Source organism: Cavia porcellus, unplaced genomic scaffold (genome assembly GCF_034190915.1).
Source record: "Cavia porcellus strain 051 isolate PalLab524CR breed Dunkin Hartley unplaced genomic scaffold, mCavPor4.1 scaffold_13, whole genome shotgun sequence".
Classification (NCBI taxonomy): domain Eukaryota; kingdom Metazoa; phylum Chordata; class Mammalia; order Rodentia; family Caviidae; genus Cavia; species Cavia porcellus.
Window position 1 is genome coordinate 8,880,384 of NW_026947496.1, and position 17,207 is coordinate 8,897,590.

Here is a 17,207-nt window from a genome sequence, read left to right on the forward strand (position 1 = left end):
AAGAATCAATTAAAAATGGGCAAAGGGCTTGCACACACAATTTTTTCAAACAAAGACTGCAAAGGCGAACGAGCATACGAAAAGATGCTCAGTACCAGAAGTCACTGCAGATCAGCAAATCAAGACCACCACGGGCTATCACCGCCTCCACCCCCAAAAAAGGAACACACAGGAAGTCGGAGTCTCATACCTTCCTGGTGGGAATGGTACATGGTCAGCCACTGTGGGAAACAGTTTGGCATTTCCCTGCAAGGCTATGTTAATTACCAAAGGACCCAGTAATTCCTTTCCTTTGTACTTGAGCACCGATGCGAAAGAATGAAGAACAGGCACCCAAACAAACACGTGGACATGCAGATAAACAGCACCAGTGTTTACATGTCACTGAGCAAGCGAAAAAATCAGATGGATGAGTCAAAACATCCTAGTACATTTCTGCAATGGACGATTATACTGCCATAAAGGGACAAAGAACAGATACATGCTACACTGATGTCTAGAAAATACTACAGTAAAAGAAGAATTCACACACAAAAGCCATGTATATGCTTCCATTTATTATCACATGTTCAGAGTACCTAAGTTCAGACACCGAAAGCAGATTGGTGATCTCTAGGGCTTCGGGGAGGAACAGATGAGAAGGCATGGCTTAGTGGAGACGGTTTTCTTTTCGGGCAATGAAAGCTTCTTGGAAGTGGAAAAGGTGGTGGTCACATAACACACTGAACGCACAGTTTAAGATGGTTAACTTTATTATGTAACTGTAACAAACAATGAAACCCTAAAAATTTGGTGATATCTGACCATTAAAAAGTTAGAGCTTATATATCACCATGACTTATTATTTTAGTCTCAGTGACACAGAGATAGGAGAGATGGAAACTCAGACCCTGGAACTGAAAGGCTGGGTGAGGATGACCTCAGAGTACAGAGGGTTAATAAATAAAGTGACTGCCACAAAGACCTGCACTGTGAGTTCAAAGATGTCCACCAGATTCTGGGGAAAAGGGAAACTTCCTTGAAGAAGATGACGTCTGAAATGAATTTTATGTGCTGCCTGGAATTTAACTGTTAGCATTGAAGATGGAGAAATAAAATCCCATGAATAAAAGTGTCATCCCTACAGGACTGAGATCTCAAATACTGCCACCTGAGTGCCACAGAAGCAACATAAGTTGGGCACAGAGATAAAGGGCAGCTGCTGAGGAAACCAGGCTGTGTGCCTGGGCCCAACGCAGAGCGGTTTTGGTTTTGCAAACAGCCTGGTGAATGGTACATGTCAAATAAAATAAAATTAAAATGTGCACTTCTTTAATTATAGCCCAAGCACCAGGACAACTGTCACAGGAACCCTACCATCTACAGCATGGATTACCACTTAGAAGGTCAGCTTAAGGCAAGTGTGGGACAGGGCTTGAGGCATGAGGAAGCACCCGTAACTGCTGTCAGCAGCACATGTGACCAGTGCCAGAGACACTGGCCACCGTCTAGGAAACCTGCAGGCTGGCTATGGGGTCTGCTCTGCACACTGGGTTCTGCACCAAGCTCTGCTGTCCCAAGATCTTGATGAAGAGGCACAAGTGAGTGGTCAGTGCAGGGACAGCTGAGTGGTGCGCTGTGTGACAGTGCTGACCCACGCTTCAGACGGTAGCCAGTCAGCCCCACTTGCATTTTCCAATGAGCCAGCTTCTAGGAGTTGGGGATGGGATTTGAGGCACAGGGGTGCACCCCTCATGGAGACGCGAACCTGCCACAGAACAGCAGGCTGTGGGTCGCGTTGTGTCTGATGAAGAACAGGAAGGGGTGGTCAGCACAGAACACGGGCAATTCCATTGCACAACACTTTTGAATCATCACAGCTGTGGCCGCCGCGGCCTCTGTGCCCTCCTCGTTGACCTCCACCACACTCCTGTGCACGACCTTGGACAGATACAGCTCACTGTCCACCACCATCCCGGACAGGTCAGCCTTGCCCTCCTGAAAGGCGTCCTCCATGCCCAGGGCCTGCAGCACGGAACCCATGTCATAGTCCTCCTGCAGCTTAAACCTTGGCAGGAAAACTTTCACTTTGGTCCTCTTCATCGGCTCTGGACTGGTCCAGGTTTGCAGTTTCTCAAAAGTGAGGCTCTTTTCAACCTGCAACACAGAATTAGACTTTAGTGGCACCCACTGCTGTCCCTCCAGGGGCACCTGACCTCCTCTGGCGGGCACGTAGTACTGACTACCATAGACTGAGCCCTGCAGGGACCTGGAGGCTTGTGGGGTCTCGGGCTTGTCCTGCACGGGCTGCTCAGATGCCACCAGGTCCAACTTCCTAAGGTGAGGGAGGCGCCCCATCCCCACCACCCCAAACCACATCTGTGCCAGGGGTTGTGCCTCAGGTGTTGGGAGGGGATTAGGGCTCTCTGAATCTTTGGTTTTGTGCACAAGGCTTAGTTTGAAGGGGACAAAGTACTGCTGGTAAGCAAGGACACAGGGCTGTGGTCCTGAGCCACCCCAGGCAGGGGCCTGAGGCTGCAGGGGACTGGGTCTGTCTGCAGGGAAAGCACAGAGTGGGGGCCTCGTGAGGATTCTAGCTAAGCCTGGCTGGACAGGTTCAGGGCCCTGCAGGAAGGAGTCCCGGGAAAGAACCACAAGGAGTGGGAATGAGACAAAGGGAAACTGGACAGAGAAAGACAAGGAGAGCATGCGAGGCAGGGGGGCTTACGCCAGAGGGAAGGCAGATGGCGGAGCCCAGAGACCGGGCACACTGAGCCGGGATGGTGTCCCTGCCACCACACAGGGTGCAGGAGTGGCCAGGTCCACTGCAGGGACAGCTCCCCCCAGGGCTCACGGTAGCACCCACAGTTGTGCATGTGCTCAGCTGTTTTCTTCCCTGCAGAGTCACTGTGATACCACTGCTGACCCACACAAGGCCACCTAACACTAAACTGACTTGTAGAACGCCCCTCCCAAACAAATACAAGTTGCTCCCAGAGACAAGACCCTGCAGGGACAGAGGGCAGAAAGAAGTCACAGGAAGCCCAGGAAGAGGAATGTCAACTTAGGCAGTGGTGCCCACCTAATCCCAGGACACTCCACAGGGCCAAGCAAATTATGACAAGGTCCAGGGGTTGAGGGTCCCAAAACACTATAAAGGGAGCCAGGGAGAAAGGCCCATGGGCATGAAGCTCTGCAGGCACCTGCCCTGTCTGGGGCAGCTCTCTATCTTCAGCCATTTCCACCTGACAAATGAGGTGTCCTCCTGTCCCGAGCTCTGTCCCCAGCTCATCAGTGGTGCTGAGCTTAGCATTCCACGCTGCTGCTCATCTCAGGGTGCTTAGCACTGGACAAACAGGGCAGGACTCTGAGTGACTTTGGGAGAAATGCATCCTAGGCGGGGAGAGGACAGAGGGATGGCCAGGGCTGGACTGTGTGCCCATGTGCCCTGGTGGAAAGGAAACAGGGATGTCACCAGAGGGTTTGGCAGGACAGCAGACACACAGGCCCAGACCCCGTCTCACCGTGCTGAGGTCCACACCTTCATCGGGCAGCACGAGGACCATGCTGAGCTCCTGGCCCACATAGGGCAGCTCCAGCACCTGGGCCCGCACCTCGCTCACTTTGGCCCGGGGAAACTTGCCTGTCTTGCACATCATCTGTACCGGCCGCTGTTCCTTCTGGTGACCAGCAGAGAGGAGTGTGGTCAGTGGTTCCTCCAGTAGTAGCAGGATACCTGCCTGAATCATCTGTGTGAGCAGCCCATGCCAACCTTGGGAATGTGTCTGTGCCTGGGTCACCCATCGAAGCCTCACCGAGCACCTCTCATGGCGTGGAAAGCCATGGAGTATGCAGAGGCAGGAGCAGCCTGGGGAGTGTTCCACCCAGCAAAACAGAATGGGCTGCTATAAATTTTCCACATGATATTTCCTGGCTCTGAGATGCCCCTGGATCCTTCGGAAAAAAATGAACCATTCTATGAAGTGCCTGATAATTTAAAATAGACGATGGGGCAAGGCTAGGTTCTAGAGAGGTAAAGAAAGACTCTTCAGTCCCTGTGTCAAGCAACACTGATGTTTCTTTTTCGTCCCAGGATGAAGATTAGGTATGGAAACTTATCCTAAAAACTAAGGAGGTGCCATTTGTCCTTATTGGAATGGCAGGCTTTGCAGCAACTGTCCCGTGTGGATTACACAAAAGAAAGAGCAGGGGAAAATCTAAAATGTCCATGCACCTGATCCACAGGCGTGCAGCAGCCCCAGGCTCTGTGGAGGGCACAGTGACCCTTGGGGCAGGCATTCCCCAGATGGGGAGCTCTGGGTGCAGCCTAAACCTTAGAAGAGATACTGTGTTGGGCTTTTTGAAGGCTCTCGCTTCAGTTAGACATCTCACATTGAGGTTATGTATTTGTGTCAAAAATAAATCATGTGAGTTGGTTGAGACCATATTGCAATGTTTTGAATAATATTTCCTTCCTCACCTAATTGAGCACCAAAATTATCGGTGATGACTGCATAACTGCATGGTTCGGGGAGACAACACCAGGTCACTGTGTGCACTTGAAAGTTTAAAAGTCCGCTCTCCGTAATCCTCAGGACAAGATCAGTTCTAAGGCAGGCTGCCCCTGAGGTGCTCCTGTCTGCTGCCTCGAATTTGTGTAGGAATCTTGCTGGCTCTCGGTTATTTCCGATTTATTTGTCTGCCTTGCAGACTGTTGTGAAGACTTCAGTTTTTAGGATTGGCTGGCTCAGGTTTTAGGATTGGCTGGCTCTTAAGAATGCTTTCAAAACAGGCATGAGACACAACCTATAAACTCTCTCACAAATGACGTGTGTGTGTGTGTGTGTGTGTGTGTGTGTGTGTGTGGTGTGTCGGTATGTTTTCCAACCTACAAAACTCACATCAGAGCTGCAGAGAAGTAGTATTTATCTCAGAATCACACTTGCAAACACAAGGGTGTCTTTACTATGGTCTTCAGTTTAGACCTTGTATAATTATAGAAGTATATATTTGCGGCTGTTGCAAGAGGAAAATTTTTAATTTCCATCTTGTTTTTAAGAATGAGAGCGTAGATAACCACTTTTTATTCTCTCTCTCTCTCTCTCTCTCTCTCTCTCTCTCTCTCACTCTCTCTCTCTTTGGTACCAAGGACTGAACTCACAACGTTGCACTTGCCAGGAAGGCTGTTGTTCTGAGCTAAATTTCCAGGCCTAGGACTACTTTTTAAATGTGAAAAAAACAATTAAAAAGTAAAATGGACTGTATTGAACACGTATAATCATTTTAAATGTTTTATTTATTTATAATTCATTTCCTGTTTTTTAAGGGATTATATGACTTGACAAATTATCTTAACTCTACTGAAAGTTAAAAATGTCAATCACTTCTCTGCCTTTTGGCTAAGCTCAAGTGAAGTGAAAAATGTCAAACTGGCTGTGCACTCCCATAATCCTAGCACTCAGGAGGCTGAGGCAGGAGGATCATTGTGAGGTTGAGATCAGCCTGGGCCTCAAAGGCCATCCTGAACTATATAGAGAGACACTGTCTCAAAAAGACAAAAAATAAAATAAAAAAGTTTAAAAAAAGAAGTTAAAGAATGTCTGGACCATAGACTTTACCATTTGGTTTTAATATTAGGAATTTGCAAATATGAATTAGTAACTTTTAAATTCACTAACAACGATCCAAATGAATACTCATTTTAATTTTAAAATTACTTGGCCCCGCCCAGTGACCCATACATATCTAACTATCTCTTATCACACTTATTTTATTGCTTCTACTTAGGCAACTTGAACTTAGAGGAAAATCTTCCCACTGAGGTTGCAGTCATGGATGCAGAAGAAATTATCAGACAGGAGGACAGTGGCTTGTGCAAAAAATTATCAGCAGCAAATGTTCTTTACTCCAATCATTTTTTCTCCCTAGTTAAAAATTAATTCTGAAATATTTTGTTTTGAAGACTTTTTAACGACTAATGCCCTTACAGAGTTAAACTTTTCCAAAGTGTTTCTTTATTAATGACTTTGTTTAAAGCTTCTGCATACCTGGTTGATTTTGAAAGGCATTTCCTTTGTGTTCGACTCCCGAAAAAGCTTATCCCATTTTCCTTTAAAGTACACAGCGTTAATGAGAACCAGCTTGTCCCCAGCATGAATGGAGTTCTTTGCCAACAGCTCTGGAATTTTGCCTTTGGAGAAAAGCAAAGCCTACACTCAGTGGCGCCCTTCAAACATGAGATGAACAAACTCCAGGAGAACAACCGGCAGATTTGAACACCACGTTTTCCAATTTGCGAGTAAGTGTCCTTACAGATGGAAAAGTGGGAAGCAGCCCCTAGATGTGGCGTTCATGCATGTGGACACTTGGGGAGCATCCACCTGAATAGGAAGGTGAGGGGCTGCTGAGTCACCCGAGGAGAGCCCAGATGAGAAGGGACAGGCTGGAGACCAGGCCAGGCAGGACATGAGAGATGCATAGGGCGGGCACTGAGGTCCCCTTAGGTGTCCCAGGGACATGTGGCCAAAGGCTCCATGCTGACACCCAGAGCTCACCTTGGGCACTGATGAGGCTGACAGAGGCAGCCAGAGGCTGACAGAGGCAGGTGGCTGATGCCCATGGGAGGGGCTCCTGGGAGCCAGGGGAGGGGGAGCCTGGAGACCTAGCAGCAGGCATCCCCAAGAACGCAATGTGGGCAAGCAGACTAGCTCCTCTGCCTCTGGACCTCCAGGGCTGCCTTCTCCTGAGCTGACAGCATCCTTGCTTATCATTGCTTCCAGAGGGCAAGAGTGGGAACGATTCCAGGAGGACATGGGGGAATAAGTGCTGAGCCTTAAGGGAAAACGGCCTGGCTTTGCTGCTGTCTCCTTTGTGAGCAGAAATAGGAAGGCTAGGAGCAGGTGCAGATGGTTCAGCCCAAAACAGGGAGGATTTGGCTGGAGGAGAGGCGGGGAGAGGGAGCTGCAGAAGGGCCCCTGCCTGCTGACCTTCAGTCTTCTTGGACACCCAGGTGTTGATGTGGTTCCTGGACCTCTCTGGGGCTTTGGCGAAGGACAGCGGCTCCATCTTGGCCTTGTAGAAGTGCAGACAGGACTCCTGAAAGGACTGGGCACAGAGACAGGGCGGGTGAGCCAGGGAGCTGGAGGAAAGGCTGGGGGCTGCCAAGCCTGCTGAGCGCTCCCTGGTTCTCTGAAACCTTGAGAGGGGCTGAGGAGACCTCACTGGTGGTTCTGGGATGTGGGATATCAGTTTCTAGGTGGGGGTGTCCTGAGTCTGGGAAAAACAGATGTGAATGGAGGAGGTCTCGGTCCAGTCTAATGGGGCATCTAGAAGGGAACCCTTCAGGAGGCATCATCATCTCAAGACAGGAGGTTGCCTGTCTGGTCCCCAAGCTCTCTAGGGTCCTTCTGCTGGGTTCGGGGCCACCAGGTATTTTACAGCAACTCTTCCTGTTGGGAGACTCAACTCACAGGCACGAATTCACAGCTCTCTTCTCCAAAGAGCCTGTTGGCGATGCTGAGAGAGTACGGAGCGCCAGGCTTGTGCACCTGGGCGAGAAGCGACTGGAAGCCTCCATGAGGGTCCTCCACTGAGCTCAGCCCCAGCGCCTGGGAAGGAAGTAATGGGCACTGTCAGACTGGTCTTTTGGTCTCACAAAGAAGTTGCCAAAAAAATGCTGTCCCATAAAATGAGCCTTCGAAAGAACCTGCTTTCTTTCTATCTTTTGGAGTCACAATCTTGATATTGACTCAAATCCAGGAGGGTCCTGATGCCTCAGCCTCCGGAGTGCTGGGTATATTTTGAGATTAGTGCACCCGACAGAGCTGTGGCTGGAGGCCGGGAGCATTGGTCAGAGAGGGACAGGACAAATGACAGTCAAATGTGGGGCTCTTCTGCCCCCTCTGGATTCCAGGGGAGGATGGAAGGGCCAGAGAAGCTCAGCTGATGTAAAGCCCTGCATTCCCTGCTGGCCAGGAATACACCAGAAACAGAAAAAAACCTACCTGCAAAATTTGTGTCAACAAAAAGAGATTTGGTTAAAACACTAAACAGGTAAGGAAAATGTGCAGGAATAAAACGATAAAGGGGTCTTAAAAAGACACAAGGGTATAAAAGAAGCAATGTGATTAACAGGACTCAAGCAGTGTTCTTAAAACTGTATGCTAGAGAGATTTTATTACATATATTTTAAGGATCGCTTCAAAATTTTAAAAATCTGTAGTAGGTGATAAGAAAATTCTCAAATGATTGCAAAATACAAACAGAGAATACAGTTCAGCATGCTGTAGTGCACGTGTATCATCCCAGCAATCTGGGAGGCTGAGGCAGGAGGAATGCAAGTTCAAACTCAGTGTGGGAAACTCAGGGACTGAGCATGATGATCTCAAAATAAAAAGGGCTGAGAATGTTACTCAGGGTGAAGACTTTGGGTTCTACCCGGAGTACAAGAAAAAGACATTATACAGAAATGAGGCTCTTACATTCACGTATTCTATTAAAACTACAAATGAAATACCAATGACATGGAAACGTCACTCCTGTGTAACTACTGAAAACACACTTTTTATGCCTGGAAGGGTGGCGGGCACCTCTGATCTCACCACTCTGAAACGTGAGGCAGGAAGATCTAAAGATCAAGTCCAGCCTGGCCACAGGTAACTTAGGAAGACTCTCAAACAACTGTTAAAGGGCTGGAATAAACAATTTTTTTAATGGGGCTGGCTCATTGTGAAGGCCTTATATTCATTTTTTAGAAGTTATAGAAAAACCCTCTTTTCTAAGTAAATACCTGCAGTGTGCAGATCACAGTGCTGCTATATTCTATAAAAGTAACGCTTCTAAGTGCACAAGTATACTTACCCGAATTCCAACATTACACAGTAAACAGGCATAAAAATGTTATTCCACAAACACATGCAGTTCTTACAATTTTACGTAGTAGGTAAAATGTATTTAAAAAATTTTTTAAACCTTGGAAAAAGAGGTTGTGATTTTACCCATCACAATGAAGAAACAAGAAAACTTACAGAGAACTATTTCTGGAAAGAATTAGGTGATCTTTAAAAGAAACTTTCCTAGTAGTCAATAATTTTATTCCTCATGACACTGGCCTATACAGGACAAGATAACAGCTAGAAAAATTCATTTTATAACACAGATTACGGAAAAGAAAATGTCAAAAATTGAATAAAAGGAAACTTAGACGGATTTCACATAGGGTACGGCCTGGCTGTTACTGTGAACAGCTCGCTCCTGACCAGCACTTGCTTTGTGGGAATGGTTCTGCCAGATGCTGGCAAGAATTGGAGAACATTTGCAGAAGTAAGGTCACAGCTCACAATCAAAGCAGCAAATCTCAAACCAAATCAAGTTCGCAGGACTGCAGGAAAATTCTTTCAGTCCTCAGAGGTTTGTCTAGGCAGAACGCGCCCATAGGAAATTTGGCTTCCTCTGCTGGCATCATGCAAGACTTTGACCACACAGCCACACAAATAATCCCCAGGCTGTGCTCAGCTACTCAGTGCCTAGGTGCACTGAGCTGGGCGGAGGGAGCCCACCTGGCTCACACAGCTGCCAGGCAACAGGCAGAGGCCCCAACAGGGTCCTCAGGGAGCTCAGAGCCTGCAGGACCAGCAGATCCACAGAAGGGACTTCCCCTCTGGGCCTCAGGCTCCAATAGTGAGTCAGGGACAGGGGACCAAGAGCTGTCACCACTGAAAGGGTCCTCAAGTTTTGGAGACCACTAGGTAGAGTCCAGAACAGCTTCTAAATGAACCGATTGGCTCTCTGTGTTTCCCTGTGAGTCTGTCCCAGGCCTATGCCCCTTATCTGGAGGTGGCAGCAGATCCATAGTAAGTGACCTCTACGACCACAGCTGAGGATGCCTGGCTCCCACCCCAATTAACTGGAAACTCCACTCCCTCTCACTCCAGTGGTCAAGGGCTCCCAAATTCACATAAGATAGTTCTCCCAAATTGGCATAACTCATTACTTGGAGTAGCCCTTGAGCTGAATCCCCAGGTCCTGCTCGGTTTCCAAAACTTTTAATTCTAAACCCTTCCTTTGTTTGAAAACCAACTAAATATGGATGCTCAGAGTTCTCTGTTGCAGCCCCTGAAACGTGAACTCTGCCAAAGGGCTTTGACCCTCCTGGAGCCCTAAAATCATACCACTTGTCTCTTTGATTTAAGGCTTTGCTGCAGTCCACTCCTATGGAGGCTGCAGTCCACGGAACTCAAGGTAAAGCTGGTCACAGAGACCAGCGACATTGCACAGCATGCTCTGTGCAGGGGCACAGGATGCCAACGCCTGGCCTTAGGGGTCTCCCCTCAGGCGCTTGGCCACTGCCCACGCTGTGAACTCCTCGTAACAGGAACGGGTTCTGTGCCATTTCAGAGGGGACCTGAGCATGCCTCACTAGAGCTTCCAGGATCCCTGCCTGGATCGAGGCCTTCTGTCTGGCCTGGCCTTGTCATGTTCTGTTTGTCACTGCGACCGCAAGGCGCCAGTGAGTGATCGATCACAGCTCTAAAGGCTGGTGCTGCACAAGAGAGACAGATCTCCGCGCCTTCTGATTCAGATCACTCCAGCAGGCCCTCCTTTACCCCTCTGTGGAGCTGGGGATCAAACCCCAGGCAACCCCTTATACCCAGCCACCCCGGCCTCCACTTATTTTCTAAACTCAGTGCCAGGCAAAATCTTGAGTCTTCCTTGAGGTGGTACTTAGTGAAACAGTCTCTGTCCTGCCACCAACACAAAAGACCACAGAGACAAAAAAAAAAAAAAAAAAAAAGGAGCCCCATTCTGGAAAGAGAGTGGGAGATGCCAGCCTACCTGGACCATCTGGGCCGCTGTGCTGCCCTTGGCTCCCAGCAGGACCATGGCCAGGGCCGAGGAGATGCTCACAGGAGAGCAGATCACATTGTGCTCAGGGTTGTCCTGGCCCAGGAGCTTTAGGAGTTGGATTGCAAAGGCACCGTTGGCTTTGGACAGCGCATCCATGCTGCAGCTCTGGAGGGAGGGACAAACGTGTTACAGGCAGCTAAGTTAGAAATATTACAGGCAGTCACACAGGGCTGGGCCCTCGAAGAAGCCAGCACAGAAGACCAGAAGTCCAGGGACCTTGGAGGAAACACACATCTCTTGCTGTGGGCCAGATCTCAAAATAGAGGCCAAAACAAATGCGACCACAGTTTAAAAATAATCCTTCGGGACTAAGTATGGATCACCTTGAGCAGCCAGGAGTCGCCGACCCAGCCCTATAGGAAGGGTCACTGCTGTGTGAAGAACCCTGGCTTGCTACCTGCCTGCTCCCCCATTGGCCCTGAGTAGGTCAATTTTACCTGCACAACCAAACTTATTCCTGACCCCAGAACATGCCTCGCTTATTCTCACATGTGTGTCTGAGAGTCACTGGGTGATTTCTGATGGACACCAGGCTGCGAATACACAGGAGCTGCTGCCAGAGGCAGCTGTGTCAGCTGCTATGAGGCCAGTGCCTTCACTACAGGGAGGGGTCAGGGACCAGGGCCAGCAGAGGGCGCCAGGCTGCTGTGTCTCCTGCCCTGCAGCCTGAGGAGCCTAGGGTGGGCTGCCAGCCTGGCTGACCTCTCTGCTCAGCCTGCATCCTGTTCAGAGTTCCACCTCCATCCTGCCCTGCTCCGGAAGTCACGTGGCCGAAACCCTGGACTGGGAGAGGACCCTGCGCCCTGTTCTCCTGCTTGCTTTCTCTGTCCCAATCAACCGCACTTTCCCTAAGGACCTGTAGGGTCCTCTCCTCCCTGGTCCCAGCTCACATGCTGGACCTCCCTGACCCCTCTCATCTGCCCTCCCCGCCTTTCCGGAGACCCCTCTTCTGCCCAGGACCCTCCAGCTCTTGCCACCACCCACTGGAGACCGCGACTGCTCTACTCCACACTGGCTTCTCTACAGAGTCCCTGCTGTCCCTCTACCATGGTCCCTTCTGTCACCTGCCTGTCCTCACCACCATGCAAATCAAACACAGCTCCCCACACCCCACTTTTAATTGGTGCTGACCTGTGCTCCTTCCCTGCTCTGCAGCCACCTGTGCCCATCACGGTCCCCTTCACAGTGGGCTGTGGGCCCCGTGGACACTCTTTCCACTAAGAAGGTCCCTGCGCCCTGGTCTCCCCCAGCATCTCAGGGCAGCTGAGATGGCTTCCCCTCCTACCTCCTAGCCACAGCCACCCTCACTGATGTGATGCAGCCCAAGTCAGTGACCTGGGGCCAACCTGGATGCTGTGGGGGGCAAGGACTGGGTCCCTCACAGGCCAAGGCTTCAGGACAGAGAAGGCTTTCATCTCCTGGGGTGAGTGGCAGGGATTCCAAGATACTCGGGGGCACTGCATGTGCCCAGGGGCCAGGATTGCACAAGAAGGAAGAGGACCTGGGCGGGGCTGATGCAGGGGACCCTCCACAAGTTAGGCGCGGGCGGGGCCGGGATGGTTCCAAGCCAGGAGCCCTGTCTGTCCCCTCCAGTCCAGGAGCTGTGTCTGCAGAACCAGCGGGCCTGGCTGCCCGGGTCTCTGCTCAGTCCCCAGGGTCTGAGCCAGGTCTGTCCCCAGCTCTGCCCAGCCCGGCCTCGCCTTCCCACCTGGCTTTGTTCCCCTGGAGCTGAGACCTCACCTGAGGATTGCAGGAGCGCTGGCAGCTCTGCCTGGTGGAGGAGGACTCAGGGGCTTTATGGCGCTGGAGATGAGGGAGTTTTCTGGTCGTAGGGGCGGGGACTGTCTCAACTTGTCCTGACCTCCTGTCCCTGCCTGTGGTCACCTTGAGCTACAGATACCACAGCAGTGCAGGGGTGGTGCGGGCATACGTGCTGCAACTGCTCAGCTCTGGAAGGAATGCAGCCTCCATGAAAGAGAAAGTGAAAGCGGACCCCAGGGACTCAGTTGGACTAGAACTTGGACCTGGAGCCTTGGGTCCCAGCCTGGGGGAGGCCAGGCAGCCCAGCAGGAGCCACTTAGGGAGAATACCTATATTATACCTTTATATAGGTATTATATATATATATATATATATATATATATACGCATATATATATGGGGTGGGCTGGGGATGTTTACAGGTCCTAGGTTCCACCCCCACTACAGCCCCTACCAAAAACCTAAGAAGGAACAGGAACCAGAGGCGGGAAGGCACCCAGGAAGCCAGGCTTTCCAAATTCTAGGAGTCAAAGGAGCCTGGGAAGCTCACACCGCCCCCTCCCCCAGCTTCACACCAGGGCACCCTGGGGATGAATTCCTAGGGTTTGCCCAGGAACCCACATCTGGTCAGTCCTGGGATCCTCTGAGGCCTCACTTTAGGTGAGGTCAGCTGGGGTCTTCTAACAGAACCCTTTGGGTGCAGGCCCTGTTTTTGGATGACATCCCCTCCCTCATCCAGAGATCCTTAACTTTTTCCTGACTTAGCAACAAAACAAAACACATTTTCTTTTTGGTACCAAGGATAGAACTTAAGACCTAGTGTTTGACAGATAGGCACAGCTAAATCCCTGGACCTCACAAACACCCTTCTTGAAACAGAACATACCCAGCATAATACTGACAAGGGAAGAATCCTGAAATTCCAGAGTTAGATTACTGGCAGGAAGAGGAAGAGGAAAAGACAGAGTTTCTATTAACTGACAGCTTCAAGCTACACCAACAAAGGGGGGGAGCGGGGGATGGGAGCTGGGGGTGGGGACACTGGACAGAAAAACCTTTCCTGCTCCTTCCCTCACTAAGGAGGGTGACCATGGGGCTGCATCTCCTTGCAGCTGGTGAAACCAATCAGCAGACTCCCATGTGGACCACCCGGGACTGGGCTGGTGTCCCTTTGCCCTTGCCCTCACCTCTAACCAGTGTGGGTCACTATAAGTCATTTATGGCTTTTCCTCTCCTGATTTTCATTCAGAAATTCCTTAGATTCAGAGCACATTTTACAAGCTGGGTGCAGTGGACCTGTGAGCACTCCGGAGGCTGAGGCAGGAGCATCACCACGGGTCAAGGGCAGGCTCTGCTCCATGATGAGTTCAAAGCCAGCCTAGAACACATGGGAAGACTTTGTTTCAAGAAACTACCACCAACGATTTGTTTCTTTATGGATGGCCCACATTTGGAGGGTTTCCATCTTTGGTCCTTTGTGACTAATGCTGCTGTGAGTTATCCTTGTATAATTCTGTAGGTCAACTTGCTTCCTTCCACTTATCTTGGGTGTAAACTTTCAAATGGAATTTCTGGGCTATGTATTAACTCCATATTTAAATTTTTGAAGATGTATCTGAATTTTTGGCAACTGTACAATACTGTGTAACATTAGGTTCCTGACCAGAATGTAGTGGGCAGATGACAAACTGTGACAAATCTTTAAATTAAACATGTATTACAGTGAAAGATACATTGCTTTTGATCCCCTTCAAAATGTGCAAAACACTTCCCCCCTCAGAGAGCACGTGGTGCCACCATTCTTGGCATTGTGTCTTTTACCATAGTCAGTTTTCTTGTAAATTTAAAAGTGACCCTCTTTCTCCACCCCGCTCTCTGCCGCCTTTCTTTTCCAGTCCACCTGCGGGCTGTCATGTGTGGTTTCCACTGGTTTTGAGCTGCTCATCTCTGGTGAGCTGACACCCAGCACGTTTCCTGTGCTTGCTGACATTCTGAAGGTCTTTCCCTGAGAAAGGCCTATGTAAATACCTTCCCTTGCTTTCAGTTGTGTAACTGGTTTATTTAGTGCTGAGCTTTGCATGAGACTTTTAACTGTGGGGGTCACAATTTGCTTTTTCATCTCTATGATGCGTTCAGGATCCTCCCAAGATTGAAGTTCCGGGTTATGTAACATGCCAGCAGACTGTCAGCACTGTGAGAACAGGTAGGTGGACACGTTACAGGCAGCTGAGCTAGTTAGAAATACTACAAGGGCTAGGCTGGCCCAGAGGACCAGATGTGCTGTGAGCTTGGAGGAGACACACACCTCTTGCTGTGGGCCAGACCCCAAGGTAGGAGACAAAACAAATGCAACCACAGCCTTAGTATAACCCTTAGGGATTAGCTATGGATCACCTTGAGAAGCCAGGAGTCACCACCCCAACACCTATTGGAACAGTCACTGATCCCTAAAGAATACTGGCTTGCTGATTTGGTCCATTTTACCTGAGCAGTTAAACTTATTGGTTGACCATAGCACTGTCCCACCTCTTGCCATCTACCTCAAGAGTTCCCAGTTTTCCCCAACTTGAGACCCGCCTCACCTCATGTTTTTACTTATAAAATCCTGAGAAAATACACAATCTTTTGTAACCAACTTGGGACCCCTGCTGTCTCTCTCTCAGACAGAAGCTTTCTTTCTCTAAATAAATATTTCTGCTGTGAACCTCCACTGTTTCTAAAATTCATTCTTTGTGTTTAGAGAGCATGATCTCTTTCTGGAAATAAAGTAGGGGGAGAATCTTGTTCCCCTGGATCAGACCGATGGATCTCCCTGCAGTCAGGCCGTTGGGTCACCTCATCTCAGACCAAGTGGTGCCCCAAACCCGGACATATTCACATAGTAAGGGGATTTTCCTTCTGCTGCTCTTTGGTGTCTCTGCTCTCGATCCCCTGAGTCCAGACCTGATGGTGGACTGCAGACCATCCCTCTGGCTGCGTGGGGCTGAACTTCCTTCTGACCCAGAGATTTGCACATTCCAACCTGGGCTGTGGGCCAGTGCTGATCTGATGTTGGAACAGCTCAGTGGCCTCTGCCCTGGTGACCCCCGTACTCCGCCTCTTCCTCCTCTCTTGCTAGTGACCCAGCACCACAGGCTGGTGAGTATAAAGGAAGAGCATTCCCTGGGCTCACTCCTCTGGCAGAGGTGCAGGGGCCACATCTAGAAGTACTCTACTGTAGACAGAGAGAGCCCTGTGTGGTGCAAAGCAGGTCCTGACAACAAACAGGGAACTCTGCAGAGGCCCGGCAGGATCCGTTTTATGCCAGGTCCACTGGCAAAGCTCAGTTAACCCAGGATGACCTCGGGTTTAATGCTCAGTTCCTAAGAGCAGAGCACTAATAACCTCTGAAGGGTCCCAGTCTTCCTCGTTTTTTAGTATCTTGCCATGGGAATTACATTTCCACATGAATTTCAGAGGGCGAAAGGGTACCATACCACTGGGAAAGTTCTAAGTTTCTCTAACAGATGAGAGCAGAGAATGAGAGGTTGTTTGTCCTTAAGTGACTCAGCACTTGTTTCCCTCATCTCCTCATGGAGGCTTTGACACTTAAAGCCCTCTTGAGGCAGTTAATTAGCAAGTGTTATGGATTAAGAACTGGAGGTCAACTTAACTCCAGCTGGATTACATCAGCATAGCATGGAGCAAAGATGCTCCACCTGAGGAAAGTTGCCAGGATAAATAGGTGGAGGAGAAGAAGGCTTGAGGGTTGAGGTGTTAAGGAGGAATTGAGGGTTCTCCTGGAGAAGCCTTGGTCCTCACATCGAGCATTGCTTCCTGGCTCCGGAGGGGAAGACATATGCTGCTTGGTCTCCAGGATGAGCTCGTCACGCTGGCTTCCTGGCATGTACCCGGCTGTGCTTGTCTTCCGAGGAGCTTGGGGCCTCCGTGTCACTGAGGATGGCTGTGTTGCCTTTCAGGATAGCCCGGCTCTTTGCTGTGAGTGTGACTTCTCGGCTCCAGTGTAGAACCCTCATCCCACTAGCACAGTTCCTTCATTCTGCTGGCATGGACTTTCTGGCTTCCACCGCTGACCCTTGGGACTTCCGGCTCACATCCATAAAAGAGACTGGCGTGAGTCCTTCTTGTGGGCTCTGGGCCTCCAGTTGGACTCATGGGAGGCATTGTCCTGAGCTCTGGATTTTTATCTGGACTCATGCGAGACATTGCTGTGGGTTTTAGCTCTTGACTAAATAATCTATGTATTTGGTGTTGTGGATAGATTTCCTGCATTTTCCTGTGTTAACTTCCGGTGACCATTATAAAAATATTATAAACTCCATGACCTGAACCTAATTGTTCTCTGTGTATAGCCCCAAACTACAATAGCAAGGATGCCCTTAGTTCACTGAAATGACACCACTTGATATCATAATTGAAATATTAAACCCAAAATAAGCAGGGAAAAAGAAGTAATAATGATCAGAGCAAAATCAATGATTTGAATACAATAAAATGAGGAAACTGGAAACTTAAAAGTGCTTCCTTGAGAAAAATTAAACTCATAGCTGTCTTGGTTATTTT

At 49.5% G+C, this 17,207-nt stretch overlaps 1 protein-coding gene and 1 long non-coding RNA gene across 2 annotated transcripts; one reads left to right on the forward strand and one right to left on the reverse strand.

The window, feature by feature from the left end:
• Positions 1-547: 547 nt before the first annotated feature.
• On the reverse strand, positions 548-10,987 carry LOC100725195 (serpin B9-like). The gene is made up of 6 exons (XM_003468839.5): positions 10,813-10,987; positions 7,449-7,586; positions 6,966-7,083; positions 6,027-6,169; positions 3,504-3,659; positions 548-2,136 (listed from the first exon to the last, which is right to left on the reverse strand). The coding sequence occupies exons 1-6, from the start codon at positions 10,978-10,980 to the stop codon at positions 1,732-1,734; spliced, it is 1,128 nt and encodes a 375-aa protein (XP_003468887.1). The 5' UTR covers positions 10,981-10,987; the 3' UTR covers positions 548-1,731.
• On the forward strand, positions 6,040-7,602 carry LOC134478465 (uncharacterized). The gene is made up of 3 exons (XR_010051082.1): positions 6,040-6,277; positions 6,989-7,104; positions 7,465-7,602. It is a non-coding gene; the product is annotated as an uncharacterized LOC134478465 (long non-coding RNA).
• Positions 10,988-17,207: the final 6,220 nt, after the last annotated feature.

What these genes read in the sequence shown, in the direction of transcription:
- LOC100725195 (XM_003468839.5), bottom strand. Translation starts at nt 10,980, where the DNA reads ATGGATGCGCTGTCCAAAGCCAACGGTGCCTTTGCAATCCAACTCCTA. An exon ending in CAGCGGCCCAGATGGTCCAG is followed by an intron (nt 7,587 to 10,812) that starts GTAGGCTGGCAT and finishes CTTCCTTCCCAG; the next exon opens with GCGCTGGGGCTGAGCTCAGT. An exon ending in AGAGCTGTGAATTCGTGCCT is followed by an intron (nt 7,084 to 7,448) that starts GTGAGTTGAGTC and finishes CTCTGTGCCCAG; the next exon opens with TCCTTTCAGGAGTCCTGTCT.